General features: G+C 36.8%; 1 protein-coding gene across 11 annotated transcripts in view; it reads right to left on the bottom strand.

Annotated features, from left to right (window-relative positions):
- Ascc3 (activating signal cointegrator 1 complex subunit 3) overlaps positions 1–26,510 on the bottom strand; it is a 282,945-nt gene that overhangs the window by 103,386 nt on the left and 153,049 nt on the right. For all 11 annotated transcript variants that reach the window (XR_010060704.1, XM_063279181.1, XM_063279180.1 and 8 more), the window contains 10 exons: positions 24,105–24,203; positions 22,787–22,955; positions 22,062–22,282; positions 18,327–18,412; positions 16,643–16,809; positions 15,838–15,983; positions 15,627–15,747; positions 13,242–13,384; positions 957–1,094; positions 747–867 (listed from right to left, as the gene is read on the bottom strand). Coding sequence is in view for 10 of the 11 variants with exons in the window: in XM_063279181.1 (XP_063135251.1) it covers positions 747–867; positions 957–1,094; positions 13,242–13,384; positions 15,627–15,747; positions 15,838–15,983; positions 16,643–16,809; positions 18,327–18,412; positions 22,062–22,282; positions 22,787–22,955; positions 24,105–24,203 (1,411 nt within the window). In the remaining variant the exon portion in view is untranslated. The remainder of the gene's footprint in view (positions 1–746; positions 868–956; positions 1,095–13,241; positions 13,385–15,626; positions 15,748–15,837; positions 15,984–16,642; positions 16,810–18,326; positions 18,413–22,061; positions 22,283–22,786; positions 22,956–24,104; positions 24,204–26,510) is intronic.

Below are 26,510 nucleotides of genomic sequence, written 5' to 3'. Positions count from 1 at the left end.
GAGTTTTGAGAGCCAACACTGATATAAAAGCCAGAATGGTATGGCAGCTTGCCCGTATCTCAGCACTTGGGAGGCAGAAACAGGGGATCTCAAAACAAATTGGCTAACTAGACTAGGTGAGTTCATCTAGTCTGACTTAGTAAATGAAAGAGCCCATGCTTTAGGAAATAATAGTGATTGAGAAAGACAACTGCTATCAACCTGACCTCTACCTGCATGCACACACATAATGCTAGTGTGCCTGCCCACACAATATGAGCATGCATACAAATGTGCACATAATAAAATAAATAATATCTCTAGTTTAATTAAACAGGGAAAAGCAAAGCCCAACAGGAAAACCTCTCCTGTTAGGGCATCTGTCAATTAGTTTCCCCTAGATAAGAAATCTATCCGGTTCTTATCTTTCATCCTTCTGAAGAAAAAAATTTATTCTTTTTAATCTTTAAGAACGTTTTTTAATAATTTATAATTAAAAACTATTTAGCTTTTGAAATCTATTAATTATACTACTGAATCATAATTTGTTATTCTTAATAATTATTGGCCAGTAGTTTTATTTAAGAATTTGAAAAAGTAAATACACAAGTTTAATATTTTCTTAAGCATTTATACTGAAAACTAACACTTAGCTTGTTTATTAGATAGTTAGGTGGGATGCAATCTCAAAATCAAATCTGCATAAACCTGAACTGCTAAGAATAAAATGCAAGCTTAATATACCCGCTGTGCAGTAAGAGACTTACCTGTGATGGGGAAATCCACATAGCGTCTTGTCTTTCCATCGTAGTATTCAGTTCCCTTAATAATGACTAAGTGTGCTGGAAAGTTTACACCCCATGCTAACGTGCTTGTCGCAATGAGAACCTAAACGATAAAGATAACGTCTTACAGGTAAGTCAAAGAACTTCTTTGTTACTTCTAAATGTTTTTCTGGAGGACAGAAAAGAAAGTACCTGCACTTTACAGTTCACAAACAGCTCTTCCACAGTTTTTCGGTCTCTTTCATGTAGTCCAGCATGATGCATTCCTATTCCAAAAGCTAGAGTCAGCTTAAGGTTGGAATCTCGCACTGTTGCAATGATGTTCTCCATCTGCAAGTGCAAGCACAAATCCAAGATGGAGACGCATTTGCTTCAAAACACTGATGCATTTCAATTCATTTGACTGACACTGCTGTGCTTCTTTTTCTTTTAATGACATTAAATAGGAATAAATACATAACACCTCTACTATTTTCATTGAAGCTGGGTAAACTGAAAAGAATCCTTGCTTGGTAAAAACATGTTTTCCATACTACCCATTTTAATATTATGCAATAAGAGAAAATTATATCATGGTAATCAGAAGCTCCCCTTAATGATTAAAGACTATTTAAAAGAATATAATATTGTCTAAAACGGTTCAGTATTTTATTATATTTTAAAATATATTTACCTTTCTGGATCTGTATTTAAAATTGAGAAAATACAAACAAAAAGCATCTGATACAATCCTAGCAGACAGAAATTATACAAATAGAGCTTTCATACTAAGCTTAGTGCTCATTAAGGAAGTCACATGACTTCTCTGAGCCTTAGTTTACCTGTAAATTAGAATAATTGTAATCTTATATATGCTCTTAAATGCCCCCATTGGAGCCATCCAGTAACAGCTACCATTAGCCTCATATACAAATTTTCCAGAGGCTAGGAAGGGCTTTAGGATATTTTAAGGATGTCTATTTCAAACTTCACTCCCAGAAAAGGTAACGACTTTAATTTTATCAGTCTGAGCAATTTTGATCATAAAAAGAAACATCAGACTATTTTTGCTTATTCCTTACTACTCTGATTATCAGTGAAGTTAAAAGAAGCTTGTCCTATCCCCTGGCTGTTTTCTTTCTTTCCTTCTCCCTCCCTACCCCGCCCTCCTACCGCCATGAACTCAACATTTTGCTTTAGTAGATGTGATGGATCTCTTTTTCTAATTGATGTGATGGAGATCTTTATATTTATGGGCGTTAACCTTTTGTCTATAACACATCCTTATCTAGTTTTTCAAACTTCATTTTACTTTTTATTTAAAAATACCCACGATGGACCCAAAGTTTCAAAATACTCAATGACGTTTCATTACTTAGATTTTTTTTCACAAATATCTATAAAATATGCATTTGCTCCAATTTAACTTCTGTTATGGATCTAATTTGCATCTAAACAATTATGTACATTTTATTTTGAAATTATTGTGAAAGTCCAAAGCATTCATTCTATCAAACTGACAACATGGTTCTTTATTTCAAGTACAAACTATATATTTCCTACATAGACTATATACGTTCTGTCTTATATCAAAGTTTTTAATATATTCAAAATGTTCACATATTCTTTGTTTTCTACTAAAGAGTCCACTTAGCTCTGTCAAGTTTCACATATCAATATGTTTTTTGAAATATTTTTATAAATACTTTTTAAATGTTTTATTCTTCTTTATCGTACATTAGAAATAATGAATTCAGTTTGTTGGGATCCAGAGCACAGGTGGAAGGCTGTGGGATGGGGAGTGTGTGGAGGGGTAACTGGGAAGTGGGATATCATTTGAGATGTAAACGAATAGAGCGATTAATAAAATATAGAGTGATTAATAAAATAATAAATGAATTCAACAATTTGATAGTGATAGGCAGATGATTTTATTTGCTTATAATTTTTTTCTTGTAAAGTACTAAACAGAAAGTCAAATCTCCTTTGTTTTGTGCTCCTCCTCATTGTCCTTAAAGCACAGAGAAACCTGAGACAGCACAGGAATACATTCTGTGCATGAGCACTCAATGTGACACTGCTTAAGGACTCTTTTAGTTACCTCTCTAGCCTTGTCATCACGTGGACAGGGGAACTTGGAAAAAGTAACATTTTCAATTTTATGTTTGAGACTAAAATTCAAAGATCTCATTCCGTTTTGTTCTTTTACTGACAACTTTTTTTTTTTATGCACAACCACACCTGCATAAGTTTCCTCCTCTAGGTCTGCATAAACTAAGTATCTCAAAATCTGTAATTAAGGATCCTTTATGTGGTTGCTACATTTTAGAAGAAATAATGAGTCCACTTCAATTTCTATTTTTTTTCACAGTTAAAAACTTGTAGAAAAATTTAAAATGTGAGAACAAACTGTTTTACACATAATATACAATGTATATCACAGGAAGGTAAAGTTAATAGTAATATTAATTTATAGAAAGCAATTCATTGAATAACATACACATAAGAAATACCAGTCATCAATTTCACTGTGTTGGCTGCAGTGTATTAGCAGTTCATTCTATGACATACTACATGATAACTAACAGCATTTCTGTATTTACCTGTGAACATAACAAACTATCTGACATTTAGCAGTAGATAATGTACTGTCGACAACGACGACAGTATAAGAAGGTTCTTAAATTTCTCACAAATTATATGTGAGCCCTTTGCATTGCGTAAGGTATTTTCAATGAGGTATTAATTAACAGGTTTTCTTAAAACAATTTTAGATTTTTCAGATTTTAGTAAGTACATATGAACTGTGTAACTCACAGTGTCCATGACAATCAAAAGCTAAAGCCCCTGTGATAGGAGGTTTGGGGAAAGAGAAGCTGTTTTTTCACTTCTCCCACGTCATGTCCACATAAATCAATGCATTAAAAAGGAGAGCTTTGCCTATCCGAATGGGAAATCCCTGCAGTTCTCAAGAGGGCAATCACAGAAAAACAACTTCATTTATTATCAGTTCCTAGAGATGAATCTGAATTTTCTGAACAGGAAAAAGGAAAATTTATAGATGCTAATCATTAAACATAAAACACTACTGAATGAAAGAATTTAAAAATACATTTTATCGAATCATATGTCTTTGTTATTCTTTTTAAAAATGAGTTTCGTCTAGATGAAAACATTTTGTGTCAAGCAAGAAACATTGGGGAATTTTTATATGCTGAAAGGTAAACATTTTAATAGTTATTTCTTTACTCCTTTGTTTGCCTGCCATTGTGCTACTACTTTTCAAAGCCTTTCCTAGATTATTCTTTATACAAGGCAGTAGTGTTAATATCACAGGTCATAGCATAGTGTGCTAAATTAAGTCAAATTAAAAAGTTTCACTGATTTTGAAATCAATACAGCAACCTTTCTCAACTTTGAGTCAATACAATGAAATGCACAAAAATTATCTGGATTGTCATCTCAATTTCTCTAGGAATACTTAAGCAAACATAAGGCTCATTATTTTACTACCCAAAAATGCATACAATATGACTGAAAGGTTTAATTTTTGGTAAGATGGGATGCTGCAGAATTATGACTAACTACAATGAAAACAACAGGAAGTTTCAATTTCAATGTTCATTTGTTTAATAAATATTTGTTGTGGTACACTGGTATTTTTCCAATAAACAGCCTTTGAAATATGTTAGACCACCTAATAGTTAAACAAAAAAATATTCCATATTGTACATAAAAGAGAAACAGATCTGTATTCTTCGAAGGAGTGATGTGTTTAACGGATAGGAGCAGAGGCACATATGTAAGCTGTTGAACCATTTACTTTAACTTAATAGAATTTTTTATATTTTAAATTTATTATACTCAAAAAGCTTTTGTAGAGAGATAGGATTCCATTTAAGTAGATACATTACTCTGGGCCTAAAGAACACTCCAGTCAGAATATAATTCAGCAAGTTGATGACAATGCTGGCTCCAAAAGAAAGGAGACCAGATTGGACAAGAATGAGCTAACAGACTGTGCAGCCCAGTTCTGTCCCTTTGAGTATGATATATTGTTTCAAGATGCTAGCATCCCATAGCTTCTCAAAGCGTATCTGTTGTGCTGGTTTCCCCATTTTCACAGAGTCCTCATTATCAGAACTCTGTACTCTTTTCAAAGCATGTCAGCCTCAGACCATATGCCACTGAACAGTGCTTATCAATGGTCTGACCTGCTCAATAGAAGATGCACCAAGCAGAAGAATCACAAAAGCTACAAAGACTTTAAAAACAGAAATAAACAAGTCACACTGATATGTATGTTAGATAAGTTTAAATATTTTTGTATCAAATATTCATATCTTCACCTGTCTCTCTATGATGAACCCCACTGACAGAGGAGGAGAAATTAACAGTGAAGGAAGCAAGTAAACATTCTACTGAGACGCTAATAGAAAAGAATCCAAGAAATAGTTATTCAGAATAAATTTTCAAAAATCCCCAATACTGCAAAATTATGTTCACGTCCCAAACCCCCAATACAACCATACAACACATGATTTACCATACAGTGACACATTAATTTTAAGTATATACATATGTGATTAATGAAATAATTCTGCCTGGGGCAAAGCTTAGCACCAGAGCACCTGCTTTTCAGATATAAAGCCATGGGTTCAATCTTTGTAATGATGACAGAAAAAAATTACATGCAGAGTAGATACACAAAGAAGGTGTGAATTACAAAGAAGTAATATGCAGCCTAAAAACAAATAAAACCTAAATGACAAAAGATTTGTCATGTCTCCCACACGCACAGAATACCATTTACAAATTATTTTCAGCTTGGCCTAATTTCTTACTAATAATATAAAAACTGAGTTATAGGGTAAGATATTAACAATCTTTTCTTATTCTCATTTCCCCATTAATTCCCTACATCACCAGCAGAAAAATCATTCAGTACACAGTTCATATTTACTTTTGAACATAACTTTTGTGCTTATTTCCATTTTTAGAGAGTTCTGATTCTATTACATGTTTGGAGAATATTTCCATGTATTAAAAGGGCTTTTTGAATGCATAAGAAACTGATTTGCAAAGGAATTTTAGAGTCACCCTTTTTTTGGAGACAGGGTCTAACTGTAGTCCTGGCTGTCCTGAAACACACTGTGTAGACCAAGCTGGCCTTTGACCTCACAGAGATCCACCTGCCTCTGCCTCCCCAGTGCTGGGATTCAAGGTATGTGCCATCATACCTGACTAGAATTAACTTTTAACAGTTAAATCATGAAAGATGATAACCAGAAGGGCTTAAATATATCGTCAAAGTTTCCCTCACTGCTTTCAGCAGGGGCAGCCTTTTTTTTTCTTTTTTCTTTTTGGTTCTTTTTTTCGGAGCTGGGGACCAAACCCAGGGCCTTGCGCTTCCTAGGTAAGCGCTCTACCACTGAGCTAAATCCCCAGCCCCCAGGGGCAGCCTTTTAATATGGCATCCTCGATTTTGCAGAACCAAGGTACTAACAAAGGTTCAGTATCCCTTATCTGATTCTGCAGATGTCAACTGACCATGTGCGCGCACACACGCAGACACACACACACACACACACACACACACACACACACACACACACACACACACACTATTCCTAAAGTGATAGTTTCTAAGCACAGATACAATCCACAACACGTAGCATACTAAAGAAAAATAATTTTAAGGATCCTACATGTTTTTAGCACACTCATTTCTCATGGCAGTCCTGTGAGGACAGAGTTGTTCCCATTCCTTTCATTTATGAAAACTTGAGTCTCAGCAGCTAAGTAGCTTGAGTGAGTCATATAACTAATGGTAGGCATTCAGTACAGACCCCAAAACTTCTGTATGTAGTTCATGCCTTCCAACACAGTGCCCCGCCCCCATATTACTATATATTGAGAGACTACCCTACCGTTACAGTGTTTACTAGACCCCATTGTTCTAGATTGAAGGCAGAAAACAAGATACAATGAGTAATTCCATCTACACAGTCAGATGATTTGCAAACATACTTGTTCTTTAGTATGTGAGTATTTTTTAGTCCTATGCCTAAAAAAGAATATCTCAATTATCCTGCTCTCTACACTAAAACCAAAGACCACATCTTTCCACTTCTTCATGATTGTGAAATGGTATAGTCTTGTCAGTTACTTGTTTTTGTAGCTATTAGCTTATCAAATTTTGGCTATTCTAGTCCATCTTTCTTTTATCTGAAGTTAGTATGTTATTAATGAGTCCACTTAGTATACTGAAAAATAAAAACCTAGTCAAACAGGATGAGTTGGGTATGCAGCGTTTGAGTCCAATTTGTTACTTGCTTTGTGCATCACCTAAAGCAATCAATCTTTCTGTTCCAGTTTCTACATCTGGAAAACTGGGATAAGAACTATGTTCTAGAGGTTCATGACCAGATTTGATAATATTTATCTTTTAATAGACTCTCGTCTTTTGTGGTTTCAGGGATGAAAACCGATGTTCACTATCACTCCTATATCCCATGAGTCCCACTGGAACCCAAACGTCCAAAGCTCAGCAAATCCATCGATGCCTATTTTCCACACCATCCCTAGATTAATCTCATCATAAGAGTTTCCTTGTTTTTTTAAAGAGGTTTAAGGCCCGGTTTATTCAGAGAAGAGGCTGAGGGTTGGGGAGCACCTTGGTGTTTCCAAGCTGCTCTGGAAGCAGACAGAACCTTTAGCTTGAGGGCACACTGCACTGGGCATAGCAAGGTCAGAGTGAAAATAAAAATGGGTCAAGGATGTAAGCCCGTGGTAGAAACTCGTTGTATTGGGTAAGTCTTATTGCTGGGACAAAATGCCTGACCAACTAGCTTAAGAGAGAGCAGGCTTGTTTTGGCTTACAGTTCCAATGGAAGTCCATCATGGTCAGGAAAGCAGGGTAGTCACTGGGAAGCAACTTGGCTGCATGGTGGTCAAGGTCAGAGCATAGAGAATAATGAACTAACGCTCAGCTCGCTGTCTCCTTATTCAGTGAAGCCCATGGAACAGTGTTGTTCACATTAATAGTGGGTCATTTAGATCATCCTTGTTGGGTATGTGTAGAGGCTTACTCATCACCACACCTGCCTACCTTGTACGAGGCCTGGAGTTTGATACTTTATATCACAATAAACAAACAAAAATCCAGAAGGCAGCTGAAGTGAAATTTATTTATCATTTATATTCTTTTTTTTCCATGAATTTACACTTTAAAATAGTTATAAATTTAGCAAACATTTTAAGTGTTCAATATATCTAGGAAGGCTTCTAGCTCATTAATTAGAATTAACAAGATTTAACCATGTTGTTGTATTTCATACTAGTTTTCATGTTGTCTCCTTCTCCATCCCTTTCTGGGTTTGCTTCAGTCAGAGGTATTTCTTTCCTGCTCTGGACCCTTGGATGTTCCCCACCTGTCATGGGGGACTTTGGGGAACAACTTAGCACATTTTGCTCCATATTTTTTATGGCAAATTGGAGAATTCTCATTTACTTTGCCTTAAAAGGACAAAAATAAACTAACTGGTTTCTTCTCCTATTATTTTAGTTATGTAGATCTTGTTTAACAGTACACAGATAGAAAGGGAAGCTGAGAGGAGAATCCAAACGTAACCATGACAGGAGCTTTTGACTCAGCTGAAAGATGACATGAGGGCCACGTTCTGAGGGTCGACTAGTGGATTCAGAAGAAAGGGCCTCCTTCCACTTCTGTCTTTTAGTGCTGGCTGGTAGGGTCACAGAGCTTAAACCATTCCTGCTGAATGTGGGACTACACATTTGAACAACTGATCGAATGTCATTCGGTCAAGCTTCTCAGTGCTAAATCACAGCATCAGTTAACTGGGCTGTGTTTGCTCCCGTTTCTTCCCTCTCCTCTTAGTTACTTCTTACCCAGTTCCAGACTGGCTTCTGCTCATAATAGATTGCTACTTGCTAGATTCACTCAGGGCCTCCACGTATTAAATTGTATCAGGAGCTGCCCTATCATCAGGGCCTCCAAGTATTAAATTGTATCAGGAGCTGCCCTATCATACAAAAAATTCACTTCAGCACCTCATGTAGCTAAGCACTTCCTCGTGCCATCAAACCTTGTGTACTGGCATCTTACCACACTGGCATCACTTTACCCCAGCTTTTGACAGCTCCCCTTTTTTTGTCTCAACTCAAAAAGAGGACCACACCCCTTGTGGTCCTCTGCTTCTCCACACTGCAAAAAGCCGTTATGGAGTCGCTTGGCTGAGAGTCTGCCTGTACACAGATATGTCCAACTCTATATACTCACTGTTCCCATCTGCTTTTAAGTTTGACAGACCTCTTCCTTTTAACCACTCTGTAATTTGCACTTGAAAGTCTTAAGCATACCAAAATATATGTGAAAATAACTTTGGAGTTAAAAAATTTTTTTCTTTCTCCATTCTCTGAGTTGGCAGCCAAGGTGCCATTCTTGACTACTTTTCCTATCCGTCATGTATCATAGTCTCCCCCCCCCCCCCAACCCCATCTTCATTAAATTGGGTATTTCTTATTTACATTTCAAATGTTATTCCCTTTCCCGGTTTCCAGGCCAACATCCCCCTAACCCCTCATCCTCCCCTTCTATATGGGCTTTCCCTCCCCATCCTACCCCCAAGAATCTTGTTCACTGGGGGTTCAGTCTTGGCAGGACCAAGGGCTTCCCCTTCCACTGGTGCTCTTACTAGGCTATTCATTGCTACCTATGAGGTCAGAGTCCAGGGTCAGTCCATGTATAGTCTTTGGGTAGTGGCTTAGTCCCTGGAAGCTCTGGTTGGTTGGCACTGTTGTTCATATGGGGTCTCAAGTCATAGTCTTATTGTTAATTCTAAACATATCTTTATGTCCCCACTGTCACCTAGGTAAGAGATCCTAGGTCACCATCCATCCAAAGTTTCACCTTACTTTTCCAAAAGTAATAGAAAATGTTCTCAGAGTGTGAGTAAATTATCTGGGGAGATAGCTCTAGTACAATGATTAGTATGGATTCCCAGAAACCCATGTATAAAGGCTGGCTGGCCATGACAGATCACTTGTATCTCCACCCTCAGAAAGTAGAGATAGGGGATTCTCAGAACAAGTTGGCTAGCCAGCCATATTGATGAGCTGTAGATTTGATTTAGAGACCCTCTCAATAAAGAAAATGGAAAAGCCATCTCGAATGATTCTTGGCATCAAATCTTGGCTTCTACATACACATGCATTCAAAATTGTGAATATACATACATGAAAATACAAAAAAAGTAAGTGAATGTATATAATTGCTCCCCTCCCCCAACCTGGTTATCTTGAACTTTGCTATCTGCTAGGTTTGCCTGCTGTATTTTCCTGCTTTGCTCAGACACTTCCTTATCACATTTTTCCATTTTATCACAATTCTTTTCTGCACTGAGATGAACATGGCTTTGCTCTGCATTTTGATGAAGTCTGGATCTTGTTTATTGATCTGTATATAGTCACTGTCTTATTTACATGGATAAATTCCGCTGAACTCAATTCTTTAGTAGATGCAGTTTACTGGTATTTAGTGATGATTTTAGCATTCATTTTCATAATGTAGCTTTCTTACCTTTTTATTTTTATTTTTTTTTAGTAAGTATAAGATTTACCATGCATAAAAAAACTAAAAGATTTACCATGCAATCTTGGCTGACAGAATTTCTTCCTTTCAATTTCAGGAGAATTAGTATTAGTTCTTTTAGTGCTTGTCAAAATTCACGAGTGGAGCCAAATAGTCCTGCGCTTTTCTTTGACAGTGGGCTTATGATTATTGGTTTATTCTAGTCATTTCTCACTGATTTGCTTAGGTTTGCTATTTCTTCATGGTTCAATCTTGGCAAGTTACATGTGTCTGGTAACTTTTTCTGGTTTGCCTGTAGTTATTCATAATAACTAATGCTTGGTACGTCACTTCTAAAGTTTTCCCATTTCATTATGAATATTATCTAATTGATGGGACTATAACTTTAATGGGCATTGTGGGGTGGGGAAAAAGATAATGGCATATTAATGTAATACCACAGGGTCTTGCAACTGAGGATATCTACTGTTACTTTATAGCACAGTAAGATAAAAATCAAGTTGATGGTGCACATATTTTGCTGTATACTTATTGGATTTACCAGATAGTAGGGAGGAGGTGATGACACAAAGCCATCTTGGACAGACGGGATGACACAAAACATCTGGAAATGGTAACATTTCCAGCTGTGCTAATTTTTTGGGACTGGGGGCATGCAAGTACATGCTACGGTTTACTTATAATGGTGGTAAGTTTTTTTCTAATTAAAACAACACAGCAACATTCTCTATAATAGCTGAGCTGTACGGAGTTCCTCAGATAGCATATTAAAAAAAAAAAGCAAAGTGCATCTATACCAGGGATGAACACATGAGTTTCATATTTTAAGGGAATATGAGTCACATACATACCAAATGCAGAATATACTGTGAACAAACATCGGAATATGTGTTCAGTAGATATGTACTTTATAACCTGACTTCAAAGAAATGTCTTGATTTGGAACACTTTTAGGGATAAAGCAAAAGAGAAGTAAAATTAAGTCTAGATAGATGCTATCTATACAACAAGCCATCAGCAGTTAATTTATCCATTTTACAGTATTGGCCTCCTAGGCTGTGTGGACATAACTACATACTTTTTAAAGGATTTCTTTAAAATGAGCACAAACATTATTAGTTTCCCTTATAGCATCTCAAACAAAATTTGGTTCTGTTTGTTCTCTGCTGCTTTTCTCCCTTCTTCCTTAACCTCTATAACCTACTTCCTACCTTCACGTGTCATGCGTCTTACTGTCTTATCTCCCCTGCTACCTCAACACCTCTTGTCTCCCCTTGAGAGATCCTTTCACTAGAAAGCCTATATTCATATTCACAACATGCCTCCAGATATATATATATATATAAGCAAAATAAACTAAGACCCATGTATGAGAACATTCGATTTTTAACTTTCTAGTCTTAGTCACTCACCTTGCCTACTATAATACTTTCCACAGACAGCAATTAAATAACACAGAACCAAAATCATTTTTCAAAATTATTGTGACCTTAAAATATGTATTATACTATAGCCATATATGCAACCTTGAGATAGCAGTGATGAAATTTTATAGATAAAGACGCTCTAGTAAAGAGTGCCATCTGTGTAACTAGAAAAGAACTCTCTGAAACACTGGCTTATGACAGCATAACCAGTTTATCCAACAGACTGGCTTGGACTCTAATTCTAAGTGGTCATGAGAAAATGAAAGGGAGAAACAGACAACCTGGTTAGACTGAATTGATGGATTTCGAACACTGTTCTGCACCAACCACAAAAAGCTAGAAAGGGGGAGGAAGAGGAGTGATGGCACGGCAATCAGACAACTTATTTCCTGAGTTTTAATCATAATTCTGTCTCAGAAAACATTTTTAAAACTAGAGAAGAGTTAAAAAGGAAAGGTACTATGAATTAAATCTAAAGAATGGAGAAAGTATAACTATAAATAACAGAAGGAACAATGAGAACCGTATTACACAGACTCTATAAGGTAAAATCTTCAATTAGTAAAAGATAAAAGACAAGCAAAAAGAATTAAGGAGTGTATTCGTATATATGCAAGTAACATACAAACATGTAGGAAAAGTTATATGAAGTTTTATATAGATATTTCCAAATAACTGTAAGGTTCTCTACAAATCTATGATAAATGTACTGAAAATGATAAAACCATAGGAAATGAAGAGACAGAAAAGAAAACAAGCATATAAAACCACACAAAATCAAGGTGTAGATTAAAATAACAGGGTAATATTTCTTTATAGTGTTAATGAATCACAAGATATATGGGATGCCTTGACTCTTCTACACCATTGGCAACTCATGCACCAAGGTCGAAATGGTGTCTGGTTCTCACTGTTCAGTATAGTTGTTTTGGAAATTAATTGGTACTGTAAAAATAAAAGCACTACTCATGTTCTCTAAGAAAATAATACTAAAGAAACAATTACAGTAAGGAAACGTGATTATTTATTATAAGAATAAAAAACTACGTAATAGCTACATAGTAAAATAAAACTGATTAAGGACAAAATTTTATTTAAAAACATGTATTTTTAAAGTTTACTATGTCGATTAGTATGTACTATGTTTTAAACAGTGATCATGTTGTTTCTCTAAAATTAATCTAGCAAAATCAATTGTAAATTGTATAAGGACAGGAAATACTATAAAGATATGAAAACATAATTGAATATAAAAAATAATCATGATGTTAAATAAAGGGAATCACCTACATGTAGGTTTGTGAAGTAAATATTTTACTGGGAATATCTAGGAAATGCATGCAAACGTATGATGGTAACACAATGTACTCCTTTTTTCCAATTTTGATTAGACTAAAAACTGAATAATTAAATACATAATTCCATTACAGTACTGTAAGAACTTGAAAGGCGCCTCACCTCTTGCTCGTCCATGTTTAACCACTGCTTTGGGTCTTCTTCAGTGGCCAGGAAAGCTATCAACTCTAAAGCCGTAAGCCGTGTTTGACGTCTTGAGGAGACAAATATCAAAACAGGTTTGGCTGGAGAATGACTTCTAATTGCTGTGGAAAATTTTGGGAATGAAGTATGAAGGCACTTAGCTGATATATATAAAAACCAAAGTAGTTCATTTGAATTCTTAGCTTGGTCATGGAACTTAGCATTCTTTCAGGTAGTAGTAGGCAGGGTCTATCAGGACACTGGAAAGGTGACAGTAACAGGGAAGGTGCTGGCCACAGCTACAGAACACTGCCTAGCACATGGAAGAGCTACTTGTCACTCCCTAGGTCACACCAACGTAAATGATAAATAAGAATATTTCCCTCTGACATTTAAAACACATGTGTGTGGCTTTATGGAAAGAGAGTGCTCCTGGCTGATGTGTATCTGGGAATGGCATGGCCTGGGTAACAGCACCAAAGAAAGAAGACTAAAAAACAGTTTTAAAGAAATATTCAATGTGACACATATATCATTTGAATTATCTAGAAATGAGGGTTTTTACTTTTAAGACAGTGGCAAAATTTCAGAAGACTTTTTTTTTTTTAAGTTCTTTCAAAACAATGAAAGGGCCTTGAAGGTTGGGGAGAAGAATCATTAAGACTTAAGTATTTTAAAATGTCACAATGATGTCTAACATATGCTAATTAAAAATTAAAACTCGGATGTTTAAACATTTTATAAGTAAAGGTTCCACTTGTTTCATGCTTTGAACCGTGAGCTGCAGAACCTGTTTGTATGGGTCAAAAAATTCGTTGTAGCATGAAAATATAGATGTGCACTTGATAATATACCATAACAGAAAAAGTAAGATCAGCACAAATCCTATTTCCAGTCTCAAAGAAATCCAGGAATCACTGAGGTCTGACAAACAGTAAACAAGGATAGGGGGGAAGTGATACCACAGCTAAGAGCAAGTAGTCAGGTCTTCATTGCTTCCTCACTATTTACACAATGCAAATGCTTCCCTCTCTGTGATGGCATTGGAGCCATTGCCTATACGGATATAAGCAACTTCTGTAATAGATCCCAGGAAACATATTTATTCTAATTTATTTTTTACCATTTAACCATTTATTAGAATACTAAAAGCATACATGATAAATCTGTTATAAATCACCTTAGAAATACACCGTTTAAAACACACACCCCTGAAATTCTGGTATCATTTATATAGACAATCATGAATGATCTGTTTCTTTTCCAAACCTCAACATTTAATATGTTTTACTGCTGCAAGAACAGGTGTGGCTGAGCGGCTCCTGGCAGATTTAGTGTTCATTAGTGATTTTGTACAATGCTTCTGTGGAGGTGTAAATAATCTGAACTGCCAAGATGGGTCTCCAGCCCACAATCAATACTGTGCTTCTGTCATAGGCTAATTACAGCAGCTAAAAAGTCACCTCACAACTGTCACCTCACAATCAACAGCAGTACACATTAGAGAATTTATTTTGGAGGTTATTTTTAATTGATACAATAAATATTCCTTCTGTAGTCTAAATAAAACATGTTTCCTATGCCTCTCCTATTTGCTTAATTAGTTAGAAAAGGAAAAATGAAAAACAAAACATGAAACCCATAAATTTTTAAAAGAATTCAGTTGTACAAGTTGTTTTAAATTAAGATTTATTTATTTTATCTTATTTTTATGAATGTCTGCCTACATGTATGTGTATGTGGACGTCACTTGAATACCAGGTATTGGCAGAGGCTAGCGACATCAGAGGGGCTGGAACTAGAGATACAGATGGTTGCAACCTGCCACAAGGTGCTAGGAATTGAGCTTTGGTCCTTGTGAGATCAGAAGGCAGTCTTAACTGAATCATTTCCCTGGCTACTGGACTGTCTACATTTTCTGTTAAAAGTTAGCGTTGCTCTTATCAATCATGTGTGTAAGCTATTAACATACAACACCTTAGCTGTCTAGTATTAAGAATCATAAATTAGGGGTTGAGGATTTAGCTCAGTGGTAGAGCGCTTGCCTAGCAAGCGCAAGGCCCTGGGTTCGGTCCTCAGCTCCGAAAAAAAAGAAAAGAAAAAAAAATAATAAGAAGAATCATAAATTTTCTAAAATAGTATCTTATCTGTTGTAAAGTCATTTTGATTCATGAAATACCTCTGATTTTCCAGACACAATTCAATTAAGTATTTATGTCCCTCACTGGGTGATGAAAACAGCTCTTGGTTGCATCTGTGGGATCGTTACTATTCTTTCATGGGAAGTGGAATGATTTGTGATGTATCTGATTGCTATCGTCTGCAGAGACTGCTTATTACTTCACTAAGGATCCTGATGCTTACCCTGGAATGCAGGCTTGTTCATACTAGCCATGCGTGGGCAGTAATGTTGTCCTGGGAAACCTTGAATGTGAACTTCCAGTGGAACAGGGCGCACAGAAGGTCGGAAGTTAAACAAACCCATCTGGTAAACATAAAAAAGAAGTCACTTACAACTTTTACATTAAAAGATGCATCATTAGAACTTTATAACGATAAGTATAAAAGAGCAGACCTGCTTAATGTTGAGCCAGTCAGCAAGGTCTCTAGCATTGGCTAAGGCAGTGGACAGTCCGACTATTCTAACAGGCTTCTCTGTGTGCGATGAGATAAAGTTTGTTCGAGATACAATGACTTCTAGAACTGGACCTCTCTCCTCACCTAAGAGTTAAAAATAATAAATGTTAATCATTTAACAAATTTATGCAGGCACGAACTCAGAGTATAAACATTCTTTTAAAAAGCAGGAGGAAACTACTGCATGAACACACAGTCTCCTTTTGTGCAGATACTCAGAGGAACTGGCATCAAGATGCCAAAGAGTCATTTGTACTTTAGTGTCCACTACATTATGATCAACAGCAGCCAAACAATGATAAGTGTCCACTCACAGATGCATAAAGAAAATGCTGCAGACAATGCAGTATTATAAAACGAAAGAATGAAAGCCTTTCAGTTACATCGTAGATGAACCAGAGGACAGTAAGGTAAAAGAAATGAGCCCCACGCTGACAGACATCAGTAGAGACTGCATCATCAGTAAAGAAACAGGGAAAAACAGAGTGAGGGAGACGGGAGTGGTTTGGTGGGGGATGGGGAAACTGAGACGTTGGAAAGACACTTAGCTTTAGTTAGACAGAGGAATACGTCCAAGAGACCTAATGTGCTATAGTTGGTGACAGATTTAATCATTATGTACTGTATGCAAATGAAGCAAGACATTGTACTTCACAAAGATATGCAATTATTTGTTAATGATATTTTTAGGTAAAATAATGGTAAGCGTTATAAAATCACATTTTCAGCTCAGTGAAACCCACCTAGCAGGTGGATCTCATCTATGATGAGAATGTTGACCTGCTGAACGTAGCTCCTGTTCTGCCAGCTTCGACTGACGCCATCCCACTTTTCTGGTGTAGTGACGATAAGGTCAGCCTTAGCAATGGATTTCATGTCTGGAGTCACATCCCCAGTCAGTTCAATAACTCTAAAGAAAAATAAAATTGATCCTCAGGAAATATATAACCTTAGACAGGGTAAAATAGCTCTCTTTTGAAGTAAAATTTTATAATGCTTAAAACTATGTTATCCACTTTCACTTTTCTGAAGTGAGACAGTTGCATTAACGTGGAAAGGCGCACAATAAAGGATATGCAAACACACAGAAGCTAAAATCAATCATATGTAATTTATACATGATGTCAGGGTCGAGCTTTGCTAAATTACACATACAACAAGTGGTCTGCTGTTTTATAAAGCTGACTGGATATCTCCTTGTCCACAGAGTGAAACATCTTATTCTCTCATCCCCCCTCTTTTTTAAACATTATCTTTAATCTTCTTTTACAGTCCAGTCACTATCCCTCCTAGTCCGCCCTCCGACAGTTCCTCGCCCCACTGCTCCTCGTGTCACCCACTCTAACTTTGAATGTAGGACATAGCTAATGACGAGTGCCACCACACAGGACACTATTAACACAATCTGTTTACGTAGGGTGCTATTTTGTTAGAGCACTAATTAATAGCATTATTTGCAAGATTAATTTAATTTCTTAGACTGAAAATTTCTATAGGTAACATAGAAAAACTTAAATTCACTGGGATATAAACAAGATCAGAAGCAGCAACTAAATGGCACCTTTCTCAGGGAAAGGGGTGTGTCTCAGCTTCCCAGTGAAGAAAGAAGGCTACCCACGGAAGTGCAGAAGAGGTATGGATGGAACATGTAGGTAAAGTCTAGCGGTAATTCGAAAATTTCAGTAATTATTGAACAGTGTGAATATCTAGATTCAGACTCAGAACAAAGAACAAAAGGGAAAGTTTGTTCCTCTAATAACATAATAATGACATAATAAAATAATGACAGCATCTACTTAATTCTTTAATGTCTCGAGTTTTATATTTTACATGTGATACTGAAAAGCACTGTATTCACAGAGGAAGGAGTTTAAGTGATCAGTCCTACAGCCATCGTTTCAGATATTTTGAAACATTGATTCATTAGTACCTTGTGGTCATTCTTTTGTGGAGACAGAAAACTCTGCATTTTGCATGTGTACTAATATTTACTTGGATGTGCACTATGGGCCACTCAGTTTGTCAGTGGTATTGCTGATACACAGTACTGCAATAAACAATCTTGTCAAATACTTAAATATTAATATAACTGTTTTTCAAAGATCTATTGTTCCATGAGTAAAATTACATGCAAAATGCTTTTGAAATAGTTTCTGAAAGTTATTCAATCATACCAAACAAAAATAAATAATTTATTTTTGGAATAAAGATATTTTAGACAAGATAGCATCCTAAATCAAAGTATTCATAGTAAGTAATTAAATGATTACATTTTCAGACTTAAAATGGAATATTAATATACCATACTAATAAACTTTTAAGTAAAATATGAAAATCACTAAGACCATCAAGCAGATTTATGTAGCTTTTAGATTTGTTAGTTCCTTACCCACTTCAAAGCTTATTTTAATCAAAATAAGAACTTACTTTTTACCAAGTTTTTCTTCTATTCTAATTTTCCAATCATCCATTCTTTCACGTACTAGAGCTTTGAGGGGTGCAATATATACTGCCTAAAAAGGAAATAGAGAAAGAAGGACTCATAATATCATCTTCCAATAAGAAAAACAAAATTTGTCAAAATAGAACAATGCAGATATAAAGCTCCCTTTAACAATGAATATTACACTGTAAATTAATGAAGAGAATACCATTAACTTTATATTTATACAAAATAAGACAACTAGGTATCATAAACATCCTACTATAAAATAGGATACATGTTCTTTTAGAGTATTTAAAAAATCAGACATTTTATGATGATGTTATAGTGTAACATAAAGCAAATAATTATAAAATAATACATTATGTAAGATTAAAGTTCTAAGGACACAAAAAATTTTCCTCTATTTGGTATAGAATTTACATGAGCGTCACGGAATGCCTGAGAAAATTTAGTTACTAATTTTAAAGCTTAGAAGAGAAAACTAGCTGTTTAAGTTTTAGTGTAGACTGACACCAGTTATATATTTTAAATGTTTTACTTTTTGGAAAATACCACAAACTGGTCTTTGATAATCTAAACAAAATGTAAAGTATTATATATCCCGAACCACTGCTTTTAATATTTTGCAATGTAGTTGAGCTGTTCAAGTGTACAATGTGTTCTTTATGAGTTAATAACCAACTAACAGATTGAAAAGCAGGACAGTAAAGTTATGCAAAAAAGACAAGACACTTAATTGGAAAATCCTCAAAAAAGCAAGTTAAACATTTCTGAAGTTACAATCTAAAAGTATTTCCACTTTCAATGTGAAATAATCACATAATTTAAAGAAAACTCTAAAGACTATATTATGTATATGAGGTCCTAGGAATAGTACTGAGAAATTCAGTGTCAACGAATTCCTTTCCCCCTTGTCTTTCTTTGTAGTTTCCTGGTTTCAGCCTGCTGACTCCATGGAGGCTGAGTAGAATGATGTAGATGAGGGATGGAAGTAGGGAATGGAGAATACTGTTTGAAGGTTTGACATTTTACTTAGGAAGAATCAAAATAGTCTATAGATCTTACTACAGCATGAGTTAAACCTGCTTCGCTAATACTAGAAATTTCCTAAGACTATATATTAAGTGTTCTTTCCCGTAGAACAACTATTTGAAGTGAATCTCTTGCCTGACCTCAAGCTGCATTACAGAGCAATAGTGATAAAAACTGTATGGTATTGGTATAGAGACAGGAAGGTAGATCAGTGGAATAGATCTTAAGACCCAGAAATGACCCACACACCTATGGTCACTTGGTTTTTGACAAAGGAGCTAAAACCATCCACTGGGGAAAAGACTGCATTTTCAGCAAACGTTGCTGGTTCAACTGGTGGACAAAGCTCAAGTGCAAGTGGATTGAGGACCTCCTCATAAAACCAGATATGCTGAATCTAACAGAAGAGTAAGTGGGAAGAACACACAAGTACAGGGGACCATTCCTGAACAGAACACCAATGGCTTATGCTCTAAGACCAACAATCGACAATTGGGACCTCATAAAATTGATAAGCTTCTGTAAGACAAAAGACACTGTCAATAGGACAAAATAGCAATGCACAGAAATGGGAAAAGATTTTTACCAACCCTATATCTGATGGAGGGCTAATATCTGAAATATGCAAAGAACTCAAGAACTTAGACGCCAGAGAACCAAATAACCCTGTCAAAAAATAAGAGTACAGAGTTAAACAGAGAATTCTCAGCTGAGGAATCTTAAATGGACTCTAGAATGTACCGGAGACATGGGGAGTGAGAGACTTTCAGGACTCAAAGCAGGGGACCTTAGATGAAAGGCCCTACAGTGGGGAGAGGGAACTTATTGAATCCACCTCCAGCAGAAAGACAGGGCATCAAGTGAGAGATGGGGTTGCTATCTCACAGTCAAAGCTCTGACCCACAATTCATCTCGTCTATGTTCAGTCAGAGAAGATGCACCTAACCCTGAAGAGACTGAAGGCCCCAGGAAGTTTAGAGTTCTTTTGGGGTCGGAGGGGTGTAGACATCCTTGTGGGGGGTGGGGTTGTGGGAGGACGGGGAGGAGGTATGGGATGTGGGCCCCTCCGCCAGTGGACCAGGAGGGGAATAAAAATAAGGAACTGTTCGAAGTCCTTAGTCATCATAAAAATGCAAATCAAAACGACTGAGATTCCACTTTACACCAATCAAAATGGCTAAGATCAAAAACACAGGTGACAGCAGATGCTGGCAAGGATGTGGAGAAAGAGGAACACTCCTCCATTGCTGGAGGGACTGCAATCTGGTAAAATCACTTAGGAAATCAATCTGGCACTTCCTGAGAAATTTGAACATTGCACTACCTGACGTCCCAGCTATACCACTCCTGGGCATATACCCAAAAGATGCTCCAACATATAACAAGGACTCATGCTCCACTATGTTCATAGCAGCCTTATTTATAGTAGCCAGAAGCTGGAAAGAACCCAGACGTCCTTCAACAGAGGAATGGATGCAGAAAATGTGGTACATTTACACAATGGAGCACTACTATGCTATTAAAAACAATGACTTCGCTGAATTTGCAGGCAAGTGGGGAGAACTAGATAATATTATCCTTGAGTTATCCTAGAAGGAATGATTTTTACTGATCATAAATTTGTTCCAAATTTGCTTTCCATCCTAGTACAATTAGCCCACAAAACCTGAAGTTTTACAGAATTGAAGCTTTTATACTATAGAGAGCACAAAATTATCTGTATAATCTAGAGAATCATTATAGAATTATGAAATCATCAATTTGTCTCTATAGCATTACTACAAGAGAATACATCTTTGTTGACCTACAGAAAATCTACCCAATAATGTAGGCTCATGCCCAGAAATTACAAGACTAGGTTAACGAGGACAGGAAAGGCATATCAGCAATAAGAATCAATGCTGAGGTGATCTTTCTGAAGGACTTGCAATTCAGAATCTCCCCCATCACAGACCATGCAGAAACAGGAGGCCATCTCCAGGAAAGTCATCAGCTAGCCTTTGCCTCTCTTAAATGGCTCCTGACATTCTTTTAAAAATCAGAGTATAAATTAATGAAATGGAAATAAGCAACAAAGAATCAGTGCAATACAGAGCTGCTTCTCTGAAAAGATAAGCAGAGTCAACAGTCCCTTAGCCAAAACAACCGAAGACAGGAAACAGAAGACCCAAGTTAACAAAACTGGCAATCTGGGGATTGCCCCACGTGGGGATCCATCCTGGCTGCAGACACCAAACCCAACGCTGTTGCCATTCCCAAGAGACTCTTGCTGACAGGAGCCTGGTGTGGCTCCTCCTGGGAGGTTCAGCCAGTAACTGACCAATGCAGATGTGGATGTCTGGAGTCAAGCATCGGTCTGAGCTCAGGGACCCCAGCTGCGGAGCTGGCAGAAGGACTGGAGGAGCTGAGGGGGACTGCAACCCCATAGGAAGAACAACATTGGCTGGTTGGACCACCCGGTGCTCCCAGGGACTAGACCACCAACAAGGAGTGTACAGGGAGGGATCCATGGCTATATGAGTGTGTGTGTGTGTGTGTGTGTGTGTGTGTGTGTGTGTGTGTGTGTGTGTTAGAGGATGGCCTTGTCTGACATCAATGGGATGAGAAGCCCTTGGTTCTATGGAGGTTTGATGCCCCAGCGTAGAGAAATGCTGGATCAACTATAAGTATGACTCTGAACTGACCTTGGAAGTGGGATACTTGTTGAAGACTCTGAAAATGGCGAGTTCAGCTGCAACTGTCTTTCCTGACCCCGTGGGGGCTCCAAGTAGGACGTTACAGTCAGTGTGATACAGCGTGTGGAATATCTGTGTCTGCACCGGGTTGAAGTGGCTGAAGTTATACAGAGCTTCATATGCTTTGCACCCCAAGGCTGTGACTGGCAAAGGCTGAAGGTCCAATAATTCTGGAAGACACAACGGGGACTGCTGTAAAATCACTAAGAGACTATTCAAACAACAAAAAGGATCTTTAATTCTTACACACCAGTGACATATTTTTAACCCATTAGCCATATCAAAGTAGCATGCTGAATGCTCTTCTGGAAGGTTCTTGTGAAACAACTGTGTCTTTTTCTATCAACTGGAATAAAACTTAGAATTTAAATGATTTAGAGAGATATTTACTACATACCTCTAAGTATCAAGACTTCCCACCAGTACCTCATGAGAAACCCAAATGCTTGTAATAAATGTTAAATATAAAGACAAATTCAACAAAAACCATATTTGACTCCCACATACAAGGTACATAAAAATAATTTCCCCTGAAAAATATCTTTCTAAACTATATTATCAAATAATTTGAATTTTCACAAAGAATAGCATGAGCATAAATGCTTTTCAACATTAAGTAAAACTAATTTTGGGCAAGAGGAATATAATGATTCAAATTAATAAGTCACCTTTACCTGTATGGGGAGGATGTCTCTCTGGTAGAATCAGATGTTGAAAGTTGATAATGCAAACAGCTTCAGCTCCTAGCCATCTATCAGATACTGCTCGAATGTAGTACTGAGAGGGCAAAGGCTCAAAAATAGGGATTGTAAATACCAGAAGTTGAGCTTCTTTATTAATAACCTGGTACGAAATAAAGTCCCAAGTCAGCATGAGTCTTCCACCACTGTATAAAGGTCATGGTAGTCTACTGTTAGGAGAGCAGTAGCTAGATAAGTTGTACTGACAAGAAGTGCACTGGAATTTAAAAAGCTGAGATGCTTCGGTATTTCAGCGCCTTGTGTGTGACTCCCGTTAGGAACCTAGTAGACTCTTATGTAAAGTTTATATTCATTTTGGGCTATTTACCACACACCTACAGGCTACCACTTTGATTCATGTATCAAAATTACCCAAACATTATTCACTCAGTTACTTAACTTGTTCTTAAAGATTTTAACTACTATGCTAGTATTTATCCAATGCTTCTGTTTAAGTCTCCCAGTAGCTTAAGAGAAACACCACAGTTGCTTGTAACAAGCACATTTGAATTCAAGAAGAATAAATCTGATGTCCACATAAGATTTTCTACATGAAGCTTTCCTTTTCTCTTTAGTAACATATGAAACTACAAACAAAACATCACTCAAAGGCACTGCATGAAAATAAGTATTTTTAAAAATTAATTCTGATTTTTTTTTAGGTTCTAATAAAATTAACATCATTTACCCCAGCCCTTTACTTCTCTCAAAACCTTCCCATGTACTCCTTGCTCTCTTTAAAATTCATGGCCTCTTTTCTCATCAATTGTTGTTACATAGGGGTGTGTGTGTGTGTGTGTGTGTGTGTGTGTGTGTGTGTGTGTGTAAATATTCCAAAATATAGAAAAACAACCTGCGCGGTTGGCATACTGCTACTTGCAGGCATTTTTTCAGGGCTGCACTAATTCTTTTATCAGTGATGTGTAAAGAGTTTTCTCTAGGAGATTCAATGGGCTTACTGTTCTATGTATATAACTTCCAATGGTTACTTATTTCACCGACTTTTCCTATTTACAGCCCTGGAGCACATAACCAAACTTGTAATTAAAGTTCACAATGATCACTTTGATTACCAACACAATACATTTAAGTACTGTCTTCCTTTAGAACAACAGAGGCAGAAATGGTAAGAAGTAAAGCTTTAATGGAGTGATGTCACTGAGAAATAACATAAGAGGCAGAAACTGTTACTTTACGTTTTTCCTCTTCATGGTAGCAAAATAAAGGAGTAGCCACATGATTATGTATTTACCTGTTTTTTAAGAGCTAGAAAGTACTCCGAGTGATAAATATGGTCGTTTGTAGGATCTTCTACCCAGATCCACCACGGTTCCCCTACTGTGCCATGGACCTAGAACAGCAGCAGTACAGTTGGAATAAGTACCACAATCCCAGACATAGGCTGTTTCTACATTCCTCTCTTTAAACTAGCTATTATATAGTTTATTAGCTTGCTCAAACTATAAAAGGCAACTTAACGTATTTACAATGCTGCACAACTATAGCCATAGTATAATTTTCCACCCTCCAGGGGAAACAAATGTATTCACCAGCCTATTCGGATTGCTTATTCTGAATATTTTAAAGAAATGGAACCATAGACTTTTATGACTTGCTTTTTAATCTGATTCAGTATGAATCAATATTTCACGCCTTGCTGTTGTCAATTAATGTTTCATTGGATGAATAGGCCATATTTTGTTTATCCATGTCAGCCTTACTCCTTTTACAAGGCCCAATCTTGCACCATATTCATTTCTTACCACAACCCCTGGACAATTCTAATTCTCATAAGAGAGTCAGTTCATGAAATTCTCCTCATAGCAAGTAGAGGAAAAGCTCATGACAAATACTGGCTGAATCTGCGCTCTAGGCTGAGGGAGTAGGGATGTGTTTCCATGCTCAGCTAAATAGTTATATTTGGAAAGGGAAGTATAAAACATTTGGCAAGCACTTTAACAGTGTCAACAAATCAGAAATGAGAAGATCCTGGACCCTGAAACATTCTGCATCATCTACTCTACTTGTGGATCTTTTACTGCATAAGATTATACATTGTCTATCCTTCTTCCTTCAAGTTCAGTTTTCCAATGCTGAAGTCGCTAACATTCTACCTGAGAGCATTAACCCAAGGGTTATTGTGGATGTTACCAGAATCAAATTAATAAAAGTCTCATTCATTCCATAAACAAACATAAAATTTCAAACATGATTTTTCAGGCTAACTATATTTTTATAGTTTGTATAAAATTCTATCTTTAGAAAAACATTAAAGCGAAATTGTATTACTATTGCTTTTTCTCAGAAAATCTGAGAATACATATTCACTATTATTATGCATATTTATAGATTAGGAAATTCTAGGACTCCTAAGCCTGAGTGCCTTATGTAACTGTACATTGGATTAGAAGCATGGATTGGTGACGTTTTAACACATGGCTGGATAAAACTCATTCATTCATATTTAACTTGATTCTTACAGTAAGATGAGGGGTAAACACAGGCACGTCTTTGCCCGGAGAGAATCTTCAGTAGCCCGGGCTGGTCTGAACCTGAACCCTACTGTCTGAGCTCCCTCTGAGTTCTGGGTCTGTGGGACATGCCTGCATCCTATTTCATGTGGCACCAGGAATCAGGCTCTCCACTAAAAATACCATGCACAGTGCTGAGCCCCAACTACTGTTGGGATTTAAATTATATGGGGTTTTAAATAGGAAACAATGTATGGGGCATAAAAAAAAAAACAAAAAAAAAACAATAAAAAAAACAAAAAAAAACCTTTCCACCGGGGCAGCCATCTTCCAGTAACTCGCCAAAATGACGAACACAAAAGGAAAGAGGAGAGGTACTCGGTATATGTTCTTTTAGGAAACATGGAGTCGTTCCTTTGGCCACAAACATGCGAATCTACAGGAAGGGTGATATTGTGGACATCAAGGGAATGGGCACTGTTCAAAAAGGCATGCCCCATAAGTGTTACCACGGCAAAACCGGAAGCATCTACAATGTCACCCAGCCTGCCGTGGGCATCATTGTAAACAACCAAGTTAAGGGCAAGATTCTGGTCAAGAGGATCAATGTGCAGATTGAGCACATCGAGCACTCAAAGAGCAGAGACAGCTTCCTGAAGCGGGTGAAGGAGAACGATCAGAAGAAAAAGGAAGCCAAAGAGAAGGGCACCTGGGTTCAGCTGAAGCGCCAGCCTGCGCCACCCAGAGAAGCCCACTTTGTGAGGACTAACGGGAAGGAGCCTGAGCTGCTGGAACCCATTCCATACAAATCCGTGGTCTAATGTACAAAAAGAAATAAAGGACCTGGACTGCCAAAAAAAAGAAAAAAAAAAAAAGAGCATGTGAGAAACCAAGGAAAGACATTTTCAACAAGAGTTGTGTATGACAATACAACATATTCAGAGACATAAAGACGAAATATCTATTAATCTTGGCTAATGCTAGATTTGAGTATCATTTAGGAAGGAATCTCAGTATCAAGGAAACTCATGACAAGGAAGAAAATGTAGTGTTTTTTTTCTACTAGACCGAAGTTTAAGAAAAAGAGGTAATGGCAACTTTATAATACTGATATTTAAAAATGTCTGTTAGCAAACAGAATATCAAATTAGTGACTAGCTTTAGTGACAAAGTAAAAACGGTGAAAA

This window comes from Rattus norvegicus, chromosome 20, assembly GCF_036323735.1.
Source record: "Rattus norvegicus strain BN/NHsdMcwi chromosome 20, GRCr8, whole genome shotgun sequence".
Classification (NCBI taxonomy): domain Eukaryota; kingdom Metazoa; phylum Chordata; class Mammalia; order Rodentia; family Muridae; genus Rattus; species Rattus norvegicus.
This window is presented reverse-complemented; position numbering and strand designations above follow the sequence as displayed.